Genomic DNA, 16,627 nt, shown 5'->3' with positions numbered 1-16,627 from the left:
GTCTTCACTTTTGGTGCTCTTTTCGTGCCTTTCTGTTTGTGTGGTCACGGTTAAGTCATGTTAATATTTTATATTACTATTTATTTTTATCTTATTATATTTATAAAAAATAATATAAAATATTGACGTAACTTAACTAACCAGGACCGAGTGAGTACCGGAAGTGGAGGGTACCGGAAGTGATTCTCTCTTTCTTTCCCCTCTCACTTGTTTTTATATTTTCCAGCTCTCTCACTTGTTTTGTTTGCTTATAGTGTTTTTTTCGCATTTTATGAAGGGGATTGGGTGTGGGCTAATGTGATTATTTGGCCACGTTTCTGGTAGAGATCTTGCTTAATTCTTTGGTGGGTGCTTGTTCTTTTGGGTTTTTTTTCTTTTATCTGCTTCGTACACTGAGAGGAGGGCGAAGTAATAATTTTTGTTGTAAATTGAAAAAAAAGATAAAATTTTCATTTTTTTGTTGAATGAATAAAACCCAGATTTTCTTCTTTTTTTTTTGGTGAATTGGGTTTGTTTTAATTTGAAATTGTTGAAATAGGTCCAACTCGGACATTATTGTCTGCTTGTAATTCTTGAATTTTTTGTAGGATTTGGAATTTAGGTTCATTGGCGGGAAGTCTGTCAGCCAAGTGATTTTGGATCACTTGGAAATTTTCTGGGTTTTTGTTTTCTCGTTTCCCCAATCTTTGTTGTGCTTGAACTCTGAGTTTTTAGAGAGAGAAACTTGAACTTTGAGTTTTTAGAGAGAGAAACCCATCTGGGTAATTTGGAGATCTGGGATTTGCTTAGGGTTTTATGCCCCATGAAGACTTTCTTTCCCTCTGAGTCTGGTAAAGGATCACAGCTCAATGCCCTCAATCCAGAGTCATGGCTCCAGGTGGAAAGAGGGAAGCTTTCCAAGCTTCCATCAAACTCCTCCTCTTCTTCTATGTAAGTCATTCTTATTAATTGCTTTAGTTTCAATAAGTATTTTTGATATTTACTTCCCAATTCACAATTTTGATTTTGATGTTATATTTTGGTGTGTATGTGCAAATTACTGTAGAGAATCTCTTATCAAGGTCCCCGAGCCGCCAATACTCCCGTTCTATAAACCTGTTGATTATGTCGAAGTTTTAGCTCAAATTCATGAAGAACTTGAGCTGTGTCCTCCACAGGAACAGTCGAATCTTTACTTGTTACAATTCCAGGTCTTTAGGGGCCTCGGAGAAGTCAAGCTGATGCGAAGAAGCCTTAGTGCAGCTTGGCAGAAAGCTAGCTCCATTCATGAGAAGCTCGTATTTGGAGCATGGTTGAAGTATGAGAAGCAAGGGGAAGAGCATATTTCCGACTTGCTTGCCAGTTGTGATAAATGTGCACTAGAATTTGGGCCAGTAGATATTTTGACTCAGCTTCCTATTGATGCAACTGTAAGTCGTACACATGAGAATATTTCGATGAATGGGAACGAAATACCAAGAAATGTCAGTTTTCGAATACAAGATGAGAAAGTAGATTGTGATAGGCAGAAAATATCAAGCCTTTCTGCTCCATTTCATGCCATGCTTAATGGGTGTTTCTCGGAATCACTTCGTGAGGACATAGATTTGTCACAAAACAATATCAGTGCATCAGGTATGAGGACAATCATTGAGTTCAGTATGACAGGCAGTTTGAATGAAGTCCCTACTCATCTTTTGTTGGAAATATTAATTTTTGCAAATAAATTTTGTTGCGAAAAGCTTAAAGATGTTTGCGACCGGAAACTTGCATCCTTGGTGTCTTCTAGAGAAGATGCGGTAGAACTCATGGAGTATGCTCTTGCAGAGAACTGTCCTGTCCTTGCTGCATCATGTTTACAAGTTTTCTTAAATGATCTTCCTGATTGTTTGAATGACAACCGAGTGGTGGATATATTCAGGCATGCTGATAGACAACAGAGATCGATCATGGTTGGGCAAGCCTTGTTTTCACTATACTGTTTATTAAGTGAAGTTTGTATGAACCTTGATCCGCAGTCGGATAAAACAGCTTGTTTCCTGGAACGGTTGGTAGAGTTTTCTGAAAATGATAGACAAAGAATGCTGGCATTCCATCAGTTGGGATGCCTGAGGCTCTTGAGAAAAGAGTATGACGAAGCTAAGTGCCTTTTTGAAGAAGCTTTAAATGCAGGCCATATATATTCAGTAGCAGGATTAGCGAGACTGAGTTACATTAAGGGCCATAAACTTTGGTCATATGAAAAGCTTAGCTCTGTAATCTGCGCTGTTACGCCGCTTGGATGGATGTATCAGGAGCGGTCCTTGTACTGTGAAGGTGATAAGAGATGGGAAGACCTTGAGAAAGCATCTGAGCTGGATCCAACTCTTACTTACCCTTACATGTATCGTGCGGCTACATTAATGAGAAACCAGAATGTTCAAGCTGCACTTGCAGAAATTAATCGGGTTCTGGGGTTTAAACTTGCATTAGAATGCTTGGAACTCCGGTTTTGTTTCTATCTTGCTCTTGAGGACTATAAATCAGCCATTTGTGATGTTCAAGCAATTCTGACTCTCTCCCCAGATTATAGAATGTTTGAGGGACGGGTGGCAGCATCCCAATTTCGCACACTTGTGCGTGAACATGTAGAAAATTGGACAACGGCAGATTGTTGGCTGCAATTGTACGATCGTTGGTCTTCAGTCGATGATATTGGATCCCTCTCGGTTATTTACCAGATGCTTGAATCTGATGCAGCAAAAGGTGTTCTGTATTTCAGACGGTCATTGCTTCTTCTCAGGTATGTTTTGGATCCCGAACATTTGTGGAGATTGTGATATAGTTCCTTTTATTTTGGTAGGTTCAATTTTTTGTTGGTTATGTTCCCAAAAGTTAATGGTATATCCTGAATAATATTGCCCCGCCTGTGTCAAACCTTAAGATTCAATTTTTGAGCAAGAAACCTTTTTGGTTCTGAAAACGTCAGTAGATATCTCATGTCTCCACTTGATCAGGTTGAACTGTCCTGAAGCAGCAATGCGAAGTTTACAATTAGCTCGTCAACATGCATCCAGCAATGATGAAAAGTTGGTTTATGAGGGGTGGATCTTATACGATACAGGCCATTGTGAGGAAGGGCTCCGGAAAGCAGAGGAATCTATCGAAATTAAAAGATCCTTTGAGGCTTTCTTTTTGAAAGCCTATGCACTGGCAGACTCTAGCCAGGATCCATCCTCTTCATCGATTGTTGTATCCCTCCTCGAAGATGCCTTGAAGTGCCCATCAGACAGGTTGCGTAAAGGTCAAGTAAGTATTTTTCAACCAAATCATGAAAATCTTCCTAACCCTAATTCCTGCTGGGATCGACTACTTGTCTCAGCATGTTCTAACCTTTCTATGGACCCCTCAATTTTTCATTTACCAGGCACTCAACAACCTTGGAAGTGTTTATGTTGATCGCGGGAAGTTAGACTTGGCAGCTGATTGCTACATAAATGCTCTAAAGATCAGGCATGCCCGAGCACACCAGGGCCTTGCTCGGGTTCATTTTCTCAGAGACGACAAGTCTGCTGCATATGAGGAAATGAGCAAACTGATTGAGAAGGCCCGGAACAATGCATCTGCCTACGAGAAGAGGTCTGAATACTGTGATTCCGAACTCACAAAGACTGATCTGGAGATGGTCACCCGCTTAGATCCGCTTCGGGTGTACCCTTACAGATATAGAGCTGCAGGTTCGATTTTTCATTTCTTCTTCAACACTCGTACGTTATTATCGTCAAAGTTTCATTTCAAATTGTATGAAACGGAGTTTCGTGTTCTTGATGGGAACAGTGTTAATGGATAGCCACAAAGAAGCAGAGGCCATTGCCGAACTATCAAGGGCAATTGCATTCAAAGCCGACCTCCACCTTCTGCACTTACGGGCGGCATTCCATGAGCACGTTGGAGACGTCTTGGGTGCTTTGCGAGACTGTCGAGCCGCTCTCTCTGTCGATCCGAACCATCAAGAGATGCTGGAGCTTCATAGCCGTGTAAACTGCCATGAACCATGAACCAGCGCGTTGTTGTGTATACTAGCATAGTATACGTGTGTTACCTCCGATGTCATCTCTCTTCTATTTTTTTATAGGTCAAAATGTTGTAATTTATGCGTTTGGCAATATATAATCCACCATGTTTTTCTCTTTTTCTTTGCCTACTCCGATCACCAACTTCACCGGCCTCCACCGCGTTCACCGGTTGCACGGGTTGGGCTCGGATTAGGGAAAAATATAAAATAATGCAGCCTAGACATACAATCCCACGGAAGACTCCAAGGTGACGGTGTTTCAAACCAATTATGCGATTTCATGTGAGATGTTAAACACATGACTACTCGTGATAAGTTGGAACACCGTCACTTTGCCATCTCCGTTTCACTACGGTGGGATCATTTTACAATGTGAGTAATGAGTATATGTTCGACATCCGATCATGTAACGGGCGCACTCTTTGGCAACCGTAGACCTTAAACCGAAAACAATAGACAAGGGCTTTCATCTTCACATGCGATAATACTAATAGTTCATATTTTGTTAACTAAACTTGTAATAATCCAACTTATCAAAGATATCAGCCGTTCTTTTAGAGAAAATATTTTTGAATTCCAAAAACACTTGAAATGCTTCCTGCAAGAACCACTAGTTATGTGCTTCTTGGCACTTCAAGCGCTTTTTCAGGATTCACTTGCAATTTTACTAAAGATTTGGTTCCGAAAACATTTTCATCAAAAACCCTTTTAAAATGACTTCCAAACAAGCTCCTGATTGAACTAAATTATATTAAACTCTACATCTAAATGATCTTAACTAAACTTGTAATAATCCAACTTACCATAAATGACTTCCAAAAGCACTTGACGTACTTCCTGCAAGAACCACCAATTATGTGCTTCTTGGAGGAAGCACTTCAGGTGCTTTTTCAAGATTCACTTGCAATTTTACTACGGATTTGGTTCCGAAAACATTTTCACCAAAAGCGCTTTTAAAATGACTTCCAAACGAGCTCTTGATTAAACTAAATTATATTAAACTATACATCTAAATGATCTTAACACCAAATGCTCATTTAACAAACTTCATCGGCAAGAGAGGCACAGATTCCACTTCGAGGAGATGCTACGTATGTGCACTCTTCCGTCAAACTTCTGTACACTTCCGAGCAAGAAACGAGCGCTGACGAAGAAAGCGTTGACAAGGTGAAAGCAAGTGCAGATGCTGCGTCCGCCAAAATGGCGGTACCGGTTGATTCACCAACACTGACGAAGCAATGTACCCCTCGGAGGAGAATCAGTAGGTGAACAATGTACATATTCGTATTTGTCCTATGAACTCATTCCCTGGGAGGAGGCTGGAAATATGGATGTTGCAAAGCTTCGTCAACGCTCAACCGCTCCTCCTGGTAGTTCAAATGTTTCAACTGTCACATTCACTAAAGCGAAGTGGTATTTTACTAGATAACCACATAGTAACAGATACTAAGTTTAACAAGTTCACCTAGGAAACTTGTGATGCCCTAAAGAGAGCAAAAAACTAATAGATGTAACTTACAGGGTCCCAGAGTAATAGCTGGCGCACCAACCTCATAGCCCAAACATTTGGAAACCTGCAGTTTCCAAGAAGCATGCGACATGTTATCCAACACGAATAGTACCATGTAAATTATTCTGATAAATAGAATAGATACAACCATTTACGGACCCTAGTTTAAGCGGATCTCTACTCTTTATTTGATGAGAGAAAAATTCTTCTGAGCATTTCCAAGAAGCTGGTGATCCTCGAGCCTAGTGGCAAAAGTGAAAACAAATTAGCTAAAAATGAAATTAAAGAGTATGTTGTCCTAATGACAGAATCCCAAAACCAATTAGGAATAAAAGATGGTAAACTCACCTGGCCCTCGGTTTGGTGATGTCGTAAGGAACTCCCGGGGATTAAGATGCACAACTCCATGAATGATCTAAGTCTGTCAACCAACAAATGTATGCCTAAATATAAATGGAGCTCAAGTTTGGCAACAGCATAGCCAAAGGCCCAAAGCATGTCTATAACAAAACAGAGTCTATGAAAGAGATCCGATCCGATCCAAATGTTTATTTCCCACGATTAAAGATGTAAGTAACATTGCCTTAAACTCACTTGTAGGCAAGCTCCTTTAAGCCCTCATTCCATCCCTGTAGATGCTGGTCTAAAAGAATGCGTGTGTAATCACTAATCTGGAAAACATTTGGTGATCCTAAAATCAACTCTAACATCACAACACCAACACTCCACATATCGTACCTGTGCAACAGACATGAGGTAAGATGCACATCTATCATTAGTACATAAGATCAATTTCTTTCACGAATGTAGATAAAGAACTAATTTACTAAAATTTCAACTTACTTCAATGTTGTGTTGGTGGACTTCCGGTACCAATTAGAATAAAGCAAGGCTTCCGGAGGAGTATATTCATTAGTCTGTTCAACTCTAGAGAAACACAAATCAATATATCCATCACAAACTCGTTACAATTTTGATTAATGGACAGATAATTCCCACAGTACAATACATACCTGGATGGTCCAGTAGAACCATACAAATGCTTTAAAGTGAACTCATCCAGTGCACTGCCAAAGTCAATAATGCGCCTAAATGATTTATCAAGAAGATATAAAGTTACTAGCACACTCAAATCAAAAGCACAACCTTTGGAATATATCAAGTTATATACTCCAAATAGTAAGGTGATCCTACATTTTGGTGGTGAAATTGTGGCCATTTGGAATTCCTTTCAGGCATCTCCCCGTGTTCTGCTCTTCAAAGCATAACACCATATTCTCTACAAAACATAAGAAAATTCAAGTAGGCAATTAATGGGAAAGATCTAGCTTCTATAAGCCGGATTTTGTAGACAAAGAGCTACTAGCATATGTTTCAGTTTCACTGACATAATGAAAATACCATTGGATCCTGTATGACTTGAAAGGTTCAAAATAAATTGTAGATTTAAAGGTGCATCTTGTTAGATATTTAAATTTGTCTGACTACCTCCCAAATACTCTTAAAATAATATTTATATTGGCCAACAAGAATAAAAAGACAATGCTAAGACAAGTACAACCAGCTCTAGCCAACTAATTTCCTTTTCAAAACTATTATACATATGTTTATGCAATATATGACCAAGGTGTAGTATAACATGACACCGATGAACTCACCAGGTTTGATATCTCTATGGGTAATATTACGGTCATGACAGGACTTCAACGCCATCAACTGGCCAAAATGAAAAAGATCAAGTATTAAAATAAATGCATTGGTCTAAAGGCACAAGAGCAGAAAAATGAATGTACGTGGTCCCATAATAAGACTGAAAAGAAACTCATGAAAACTTTGCCAGCATGATTTTTTTTTCAAACAAATTCAGTTTAAATACCAATAAAAGCAAGAAAGATTCACCAGTCTAAGTTATACTAGACAACTCCGTAGGCGTAGGGATAGTCACAAAGCACGTACTTGTATTAAAGCTAGCATACTTCACAAAGTTCAAAACACTGACACCCCAGAAGCGTTCGATGAAAAGAAATCTTCTGAACTAGATTAACTAGTAATTTGATGTTTTGTTGATAAAAAACTTCTCAGTGATATAAGATAGCAATATGTAAATCAGTAACGACGGAGCATAAAAAAAATTCAATGAAAATTAAAGACATGACACACCAATTGCCATATAAGACTGCGCATTTGCTCCTCTCCTGCTTCTGTTGTCTTCAACCAATGCCACCATTTTGATGGACGCAGCATCTGAACATGGTTCACTTTTTCAGCTCTTTCATCAGCATTAGTATCTTCTTCCACGGTATACATAATCTTCGATAAAGACACGCCCTCATAACGAAATACAAGCCATATTTCATTTGCTTGAGATTCAAAAGACTCTACATATCTAGCAATATGGTTCAACCCTTCTTCATAGAAATCTCCATGCAGTCTAAATCTGTCCTGGAACAAGTTCTCAAAAGTCCAACTGTTTCCGCTTCCATATGTCATTGAATCAGTTGTCTCTAACAAGCCATAGAAATCAAACCATGATTCATTCAAGACAGAGGTTGATGTTCCAGCTGATAGAGAACCTCCAAGACGACTAGAGGCATTTAGAAAAATTTCACCAAAATATTTTTCCCGTAAACCACTTAAGTAAACAGCAGCCCCTCTCTCCACCTGTTACAATTATCAACCACTTATTCTTAAATATAAAATTCTAGAAACTTTAAATCTTTAAAACATATTCGACAAGTAAATGCCAGAAAATTTTGAAACTTCACAGAAGCATTTACTTTATGAGTCAAAAGAGGAAACAAATAGTGAGAATGTAAATAATTCTTTGAATTCCATAAGAAAACTGAAAGTATCAATAAGTAGAGAATAATTATAGCCTTAACACTGCATTTCAGCACAAGCGCAGTAGGAAGACGAATTTCATTGAATATTCTGATACATGCATATAAAGATTTGCCAACAATAAAACATTTTCAAGAATAAAAATGAAATTAGACCAACTACGGGAAAAAGAATAGGCGATATGTTCACAATGAAAAGCTAGAATGTCATTACTATCGCAACATGAATGCTGAATTTTTACAATAATAAATCACTTTTTTTATCACAAAATTGAATTGATCAAATAATTACCATTATACGTTTTAAAATGAGCAAGTTTTCATCAGGAAGGCCTGCATAGCAATTATGAGCCAATCAGCTATTATCTTGGATATGAAAGTCAAAAAACCAAAAAAAAAAAACTAAATGAGATGCTTTTATTTTTCTCACTTGAATTTGAAGTGTTGTTGCCTTGATGACAGTTCCAATTAAAAGCCAGCCACACTTCACCATATGATCCACGACCAAACCTCTTCTTTAGTACATACCTGACAGGTAGGAAGGATAATGTTTCTTAAATGTCTGTTCTAAAAGCCAATAAGATACTGTTTCAATGCATATGTGGGAGGTTACCAATAGTTTAAAAGGATAACATAAGCATAAATGCAGAACATATACAACACTACAAATGATTTTCAAAGCAACCTCTGCCTTACTTTTTATTCCACATCATCAAATTCTGATATATGCACATAAAGAATGATGATTCTAGACTACAGAACAAGAATGATGATTCTAGACTACAGAACAAGAATTTCATTATTCTCTGAATAAAATCCTAACAATTAAAAAATGGTTTTCCACATGGTACTGCTCTTCTGGACCCCTTTGTATCTCTTTCATAGTTTGTGCAAGTATGCATGACGTCAAAGAGATCAAGATACTCATAATATTTCCATATTCATATTTGTACCATATTTCAAGTGCTTCACAAAATCTAGTAATAGGTAGATTGTGGCTGCTTAACGATTTAGCAGTTGTATTTTGTATACAGATCAGGTGAACTACTTACACACATACAAATGATGGTTTCAAGATGACTCTCTTATGTCGAAGTCACCACATGTTAGCATTCAGAACCATTTGACAAAGGTCACGGCAGAGACAATCAAGTAGAGAAAGCATCTTTACCTGCTGTCAGGCATTGAATATTCAGATCCATTAGCTGAACCAGCATCAAGGAAAGGAACTGATTCAATCAATGCAAGAAAACTTGCAAAGCCTTCAGGATTTGTGCATTGATCTTTAGCATTGTCAACAGTAATTCCAAGGTACATGCAAAAATTCTGGTCATGGTACAAATTTAGACGTCCACCTAAAACAAAAGGGAAACATTCAAGTGGGTCTGTATAACAGATGCAATTTGTTATATGACATTCTTATTCAACGGTACATCGGGAATCTGTATCTCATATACTAGCATGTTGAAGTGCTTATTTGTGTGTAAACCTGGCCAACATAATAATAACAAAGAAAGAGGAGAGATGTTTAGATTAAAAATTAAACAAAAACAGGTTTTAGAAAAACTTCACAGGCTTGCCATCCAAGTAGAAGCAACAATAACATTGCAAGTTATTAAGGCTCAGTAAAATTTGATCACCGATGTGGAGCTAAGTTTGAGTTGACACCGTACACTTACCAAACTGTTGGTCAAAGGCCTCAGGAAGAGCCTGAGGCAGGTCATACACAAAATATTCATGCTCATCCTTCTCTTGCAACATGTACTCTGCATGTTCATCAAGGTTCTCAGATAGATAGAAACAGCCAACATAGCCATGTTTTCCTTTTACCTAGAGTAAGAAAAACAGTCAAAACCTGGATGAGAATACTCCAATTACAACCCCTCCAGTTGAGAAAAGAGGACGAGGCTTACCAATAACCTGTCAAACTTGGCAACAACTGGATGAGCATACTTCAATTGCTTTAGGTCATATGCAAAGTCATTGGCTGATCAAGGTAACAAAAGTAACCATGAATGCATTAGGAAATTAACAATCACCAAAAGTGTATGCAACAACCAAATGAGAATTTTAAAAGAACAATGAATTCCATTTAATGACATCCTAAATAAGAATTGATTTGTATTCTCCTACAAATGAATTCCAAATCATCAATGTGATTGATATCCAAAGAAGGTTTAAAAGCATAAGGGACCTGAGCCTTCATAGGTGGACTCCTGCAGTCCTAATGCTGGGTAATTTGTGTCTCCTTCTCCAACTGACCTTTCCTTGAACAGATTACCAGAAATCCCTGTAGATACCAATGGAACAACAACAGCTGCCACGTTATCCATGCTGCCCTTTTCAAATGCAGTATTCACTATGCAGTCAGCTAATGAGTATGAACACAAGGAAGAGATCTCTGATCTCCCAGAATCATAACTCTGTACTTCCCACAACAAATCACAAACATCCTGCACGCTCAGCTTCTCAAAAACTCCATCAGATGCAGCCACAAGATAGGTATCATTTACAGTTAGGGGTTGCCAATCAGTCAACTCAGGTGCAGATATGACGCCATAACTGATGACAATCCAGTGCAAATGTTAAATTGCGTGCAAACGTAATTCAGGTTTCTATGAGATGAAACCAGGGAATGCAAATTATTACACCTAAATCAGAATCTCCTTCCAACAAAGAAAAGAGTGCAAAATTTGCATATTTTTCTGTTGCTTGTGAACCTCACCTTTTAAAGGAGACGTCACCAATAGCTCTGGAAATAGCCAGCTCACCATTTACTCGAGGCACACCACCCCATTCAATAACATAGCCACCCGCAGTTTCCACACGTGATTTTTCATCGTATCTGTCAGGATGATGATCACTTGTCAATTCTTTAACAGAAAAATGCACCATTCCAGTGGAGGAAGCCAAGTCAAGGTTTTTATTGTTTCTTTGACGTGAAAGAGCACCATTACGTCTTTCCTGCCTGTATAATCTTAAATAAGCGGCTGCAACATAAGTACAAGAAAATAAATAAACTCCGCCCCATTCTTATATAGTGAAATGTAAACTAAACAGTACCACAGTAAATCATACTCCTACTCTGACATACAAGAATTGATTTGAGAGAGCGAGAGAGAGAAATAATAACTTAAACATCTCATTATGCCATTTTTCACTCAAAATAAAAGTGCATTAAAACAATAAACAGCTGCATTTAAGAAACCCTTCTGACCTTTAGCCTCTGCATGAGATTGAAATTTTTCCGAGCACAATAACGCCTTTGAGTCTCCAATATTTGCAACTAAGATTTGACCATCAGCAAGTAGTACAATTGTGGCTGTGGAGCCCGAAACCAGATTCTTTCTGGATGCTTCCTTCATAATCAATATAAGGACCATCAATACAAGACCAATTAGATAAAGCATTATTTGAACTGGGCAAACAACATCATGTAAAACATACCTTAGAAAACTTTGCATCCATATCATGAATTGCCCTCAATAATGCTTCTTTCAAAATTTCAAAGTGAAAAGAATCATCAAGATTTGCTTGGAATGAATGCTTAAACCTAAGAAATCATTAACCAACTAGAGATAAGTACCAAAATGGTTTGTCCAGAAAGCCTCCAAAAATAAAGGAACATAAAACAATCTATTCCTTCACGGGTCTATGTAAGTTATTCACGTAAAACAGTGGAAAGCATTTCAGTGGTTTGCATCAAAAGCTTCACATCATTAAATTGAGTAAAAAATTAAAAACCAAAGATCCTTCTCTTCAAGAACCAAATAACAAAGACGGGGCTAATTACATTGAAATGTACCTTCCAAGATTCAATTCATGCCGATCGAGTAGGCCATCCCAATTATACCATTGGAAAAGAAAATGATGATCTGTATTAGTCTGCAAACTTCCTGAAGCTTTCTTCAAGATAGCGGAGTAGGATGCATCGATGAGAAAATACGTATGCAAAATGAAATACTCCAGCAAAAGCTTTGAAGCCATTTCACTAGCTTCATCCCCATTATGCCCATCAAAAACAGCAACAATTCCCACTGTAACCTCCTTAATCCCCACTTTCCCTGCCCCAATTTCACATGCCAAACATCAGAAGAAAAACCCAATAGCACGAATTGATCAAATCGCAACAAAACCAATCAAATTCATAATTTACAATACAGACGCTAGAGAGAGAGAGAGAGAGAGATTGGGGCGCTTACCAGGGAAGGGAATGCGAACGTCGAGAGAGCAGAGAGTGCGATCCTCGAGAGACTTCCGGCGGCCTTGAAGCGTGGCGGTCTGGCAGCGGGAGGCGGTGGTTCGAGAGTGGGAGGAAGCATACTCGGAGTGCGTCCAGCGAGGGCATTTAGGGGATTGAAAGACCGCCGGAGCGCCACCTTGTTTGTAGACCGTCAAGCACGTCGACGATTCGGCGTGAGAGGGCGTCGCAGCGGCTAGTAATAGTAATATTAGAAATCCAAATCGGAGGAATTGGTGAGGTCTGGAGCCCTTCATCAACTGCCACTCTGCTCTCTCCTCTCCTACTATCCGTTGTAAAAATTCAATTTCTAAAGAACGACGATGGGAAACCGTGAACCCGCGCAACCCCGATGCTTTCCTATTGCCCCCTTTTTTTTTTTTTTTTTTCTTGAGGTGGCAGAGAGAGTCTCAAATTTTTTGAGAGTCCCACTCAGTTCCTGTGTCATTTATCCTCGTTACGAGAGTGTCACGAGAGATTTGAAATTAATAAAAATAATTTTAATTTTGATTATTTTGTGAAAAAATTTCGTTAAATAATTACCAAATGACAAAATAATTGATGGTTAATGTAAGAGTTATGTCAATCTTTAAGAACATTTTGACTAAAAAAAAAATTTCTTAACATGCGAATGTTTATATACTCCATAAGCAACTGCCTCCACAGTGCGGCTTTCCATATCACAATTGCAAATATTACTTGGGGTATATTCAATTGGGAATTTGAAAGATTTTAATGGATTTTTACGAAGTTTAACTGATTTGTAGAGATTCTATGTAAAATTTTGATTCAATTCCCTCGAAATCTCATGAGAAGAAGTGAGATTTGTAGATGCTTAAAATATACTATAAAATCTCTTCAATTCCCTATAATTCCTCAACTTTTCCAAATTCTCTATATTCTAATTATAATTGAATACACCTAGAATGTTATAAACTTCTTTAAAATTCTAATTGAATACACCCGGATTTCTAAGGATTTTAATAAACTATATTAAAATCTTGATTGAATACATATTGAATTTTAGAGAATTATTTACAATCCTGATTGAATACCATAAATTCATTAAAATAATTAAAATCCCTCAAAATCTCAATTGAATACACCCTCTTAGATGGTTATGTCATGAATCATGATACCCAATCTCAGTGATCGACATTCATTGTACAACATTAGTTTTCCGAAATAGTATACAACTTTTGGAACATTTATGATCATATCCTCCCATCATAGTACCTCGCAAGTCGAGAGCCGATCCCAACAAAAATAAAATCTTGAGAGCCGATCCCAACAAAAATAAAATCTTCCTGGCAATATGCGGTGTTTGTACTGCCTGCCATTAGATTGCCACCAAAATTCTTCCTGCCAGCAAATTATGGATCAGTTTTCTTCATTTGGAAACCATCAATGCGATTGATACCCGGGAGAAGGTTTAAAATTCTCTCTTCACTTTAGAGCCTAACAGTAAAATTTTGAGCTTGAGAACATGCATAAACTGTAAAATTCCACTTTATTCGCCTTTGAAAACGTGAGAATTGAGATGAGCAGAGAGGATAGGGAGGACTTGTGAGAGTAGATGTGGTGGGTTGGGGTCTTTATAAAGATCAGATATGGACACGTGGCTCGACGAGAGCAGTTAAAAATCTTATCGAAAATATGAGGCACGTGAAGAATAAAGGAAAGATTGCATAAAACAAAGGAAATAAAAGAAAACGTTTCATCTCCCTGTTAAAAGCAACAACTTTTAGGCCTCGTTTGGTGGCTGGATGAGATAGGTTGCGATCAATTAAAATGACTTTGAGTCTAATTTGTTGTTTGTTGAATCAAAATGCGATATGGACAGGATTTGACTTGATGAGTTATGAATCCACAGTAAAGTGAGTTTTTAACATATTCTTATACATGAGTTATAAGTCTTGTATTACTAATCTCTGTCAATCCAATCATATCCTTAAGGCTCAAAATCTCATCCAACCCATCAAACGGTCTTTAAGGCTAGTAGTTGATGCTTAATAACCAAAGTGGGCCGGCACTAGACTGGGCTGGAGAACAAGAGGAGCCCATGAAGCATCCTCTTGGGGTAGGCCAGCTCATTGAATTAACTACTTGGTGATGGTCCATACCACCTGGAAGATTTGATGTATATAATTATGTTCTTGTCTCTTTTGACGTTGTCGTCTCAGAAGATGAAGTGAATGAGAGGACAAAGTTGCTAGTGATCCTCTACCACATTGGTATAGAGGAGTTTTGTTCTTGCATCACGGCTTTGGTTCGAATCTCGTCAGCTTTCTAATCTAACAAATCTAAAATTTGACAAAAAAAAAAAATGAGAGGACAAAGTCGCAAAGAAAATTTGAAAATTCCTTTGATAATACTACTGATAAAATCTAGTAGAAAATGTGCAAAATCTATAGAAGATGTAAAATTATATGATTTTATTATAGTTTCTTCCTTTTTATTGAAGGTGAATTATTCATCGTTTATGCGCTAAAGCATTTGCTAATATGCTTAAGAGGGTGAATTATAATCTAGACAGTGTCCCTCAAAGGACCACGTAAACTCCATCTTGGGGTGTTTCCCGTCACAAATTCCGGTGTACTGGACTTAAATTAGATTTGTAAAGCGTTTGACATCTGGACTTGTGTCACTTCACTAAATTATATTGAATTTCCAGTTTGTAATAGTATGACACGCCTTCTTCTCCTTCCTCCTCTGGGAAAGGAAAAGAAAAGGTATTTATATGGCGGAGTAGGATTCTTTTTTCTCATAATCTCTCTTTCCTTCAATTCTCTTTTATTTAAACGATTGCGATTACACCGCGTCTACATCTTGTTTTGAATTTTTTATATACATAATAAACAAAAAGAAGAGTGTGAGAGAAGGAAATGAAAAATGATGGTATTATGGTAATAAAAGGGAAGAGAATCATACTCCATATATTGCTTAGGTTCTCTCCCTTTCTTTCTAGGTTTAAATGTTTATTAACCTATTGAGGAGTTCCTTTGTTTTTGGGAAAGGAAACTTACCACACACATTCCACCAAAAAAAAAAAACTTACTACACATGTACACTAGTATAATTACAAGTCTTAGTATTATCATCACACTCCCTTTAATTTTTTTGAGTACTTGGCTTTAGACGTCTTCAATTGGCCTTGTGTTTGTTTGTCACAAAGCAGCGTACGTTTTAGCTGGTTCAGTTATCAAGATATCTCAAGTAGGTTCAACAACCCTAATGGTTAAAGAAAAAACGACATTTTAGCCGGTTCATTGATGAATATATATGTATATATGTGTGTGTGTGTGTGTGTGTGTGTGTGTGTATTTAGGGGTTTAATTAATTTGTTTTTACTCCGTTTGGTTGTCCTTTTATTTTTGGTCGTGGAAGATTATCCTATTGTTATGTTACTTGTGATGAAATATTGTTGTTATATATGGTAGCTAAGATGAGTTAATCGTTATGGATAAAGAATTTTGTTTGTTATTTTACATGATGAGTGCCGGTATATATACACATGAAAGAGCTAATTAAGATTATTTTTGCATATGTTGAAATTCAGTTAGTGATACGACTTGGTGGTACCGTTGCAGGCATGCATCTTAAGAAATCTCCTTTACTAAAATTATGCTTTTCTATGGTCAGCTTCAAATTTAGAGTTTGTCAAAAGTGGAAAATCACATATGATTTTGTTGCCATAATTGCTTTTCCGGGATTTGGTTTTTGTCCCCCCCCCCCCCCCGGGTCTTTGTACTACCGTTTTCTTCCTCATTAATTTAATAAACGTAAGGGGCTAATCCTCTTTTATCACAAAAATAAAAAATATAAAAAATGTGTCAATTCAACAAAATTGAACGCGGAAGAGGATGAAGTTGGGTTCTTGAGGGTTTGGAGGGGGTGAGTCGTGAGTCTCTGTGAGAGGATGCAAACATCGATGCATAATTCAGATATTTATGTCCCATGTGATTGTGAAGTTAATCAAGATGCAACTTCAAACTCGTGGAGGC

General features: G+C 37.6%; 2 protein-coding genes across 7 annotated transcripts in view; one reads left to right on the top strand and one right to left on the bottom strand.

Annotated features, from left to right (window-relative positions):
- LOC126616695 (ETO1-like protein 1) overlaps positions 1-4,150 on the top strand; it is a 93,185-nt gene extending 89,035 nt beyond the window's left edge. The window contains exons 2-6 of the mRNA XM_050284787.1: positions 878-930; positions 1,046-2,761; positions 2,976-3,267; positions 3,386-3,695; positions 3,796-4,150. Of these exons, the coding sequence (XP_050140744.1) occupies positions 878-930; positions 1,046-2,761; positions 2,976-3,267; positions 3,386-3,695; positions 3,796-4,016 (2,592 nt within the window). The 3' untranslated portion in view covers positions 4,017-4,150. The remainder of the gene's footprint in view (positions 1-877; positions 931-1,045; positions 2,762-2,975; positions 3,268-3,385; positions 3,696-3,795) is intronic.
- An 842-nt stretch (positions 4,151-4,992) lies between these two features.
- Positions 4,993-13,044, bottom strand: LOC126616694 (probable protein phosphatase 2C 51). 6 transcript variants are annotated; one of them, XM_050284782.1, is made up of 21 exons: positions 12,586-13,043; positions 12,189-12,447; positions 11,831-11,936; positions 11,601-11,742; positions 11,109-11,373; positions 10,578-10,945; positions 10,297-10,370; positions 10,063-10,213; positions 9,555-9,738; positions 8,814-8,911; positions 8,676-8,716; positions 7,704-8,204; positions 7,202-7,259; positions 6,738-6,822; positions 6,557-6,610; positions 6,387-6,470; positions 6,138-6,281; positions 5,892-5,964; positions 5,703-5,785; positions 5,553-5,607; positions 4,993-5,400 (listed from the first exon to the last, which is right to left on the bottom strand). In XM_050284782.1, exons 1-21 carry the CDS (start codon positions 12,878-12,880, stop codon positions 5,335-5,337), a joined length of 3,186 nt encoding a protein of 1,061 aa, XP_050140739.1. In that variant the 5' UTR covers positions 12,881-13,043; the 3' UTR covers positions 4,993-5,334. The 6 variants fall into 6 exon arrangements, with proteins under 6 accessions (XP_050140739.1, XP_050140738.1, XP_050140743.1 ...); XM_050284781.1 differs by having other exon boundaries at positions 6,557-6,631; positions 12,586-13,042; XM_050284786.1 differs by lacking the exons at positions 11,831-11,936; positions 12,586-13,043 and having other exon boundaries at positions 6,557-6,631; positions 12,189-12,324.
- Between the last annotated feature and the right edge of the window lie 3,583 nt (positions 13,045-16,627).

The sequence above is a fragment of the Malus sylvestris genome, chromosome 3 (genome assembly GCF_916048215.2).
Source record: "Malus sylvestris chromosome 3, drMalSylv7.2, whole genome shotgun sequence".
In the NCBI taxonomy this organism is placed as follows: Eukaryota; Viridiplantae; Streptophyta; class Magnoliopsida; order Rosales; family Rosaceae; genus Malus; species Malus sylvestris.
Note: the sequence above shows the minus strand (reverse complement) of the source record. Positions and strands in the feature narration are given on the sequence as shown.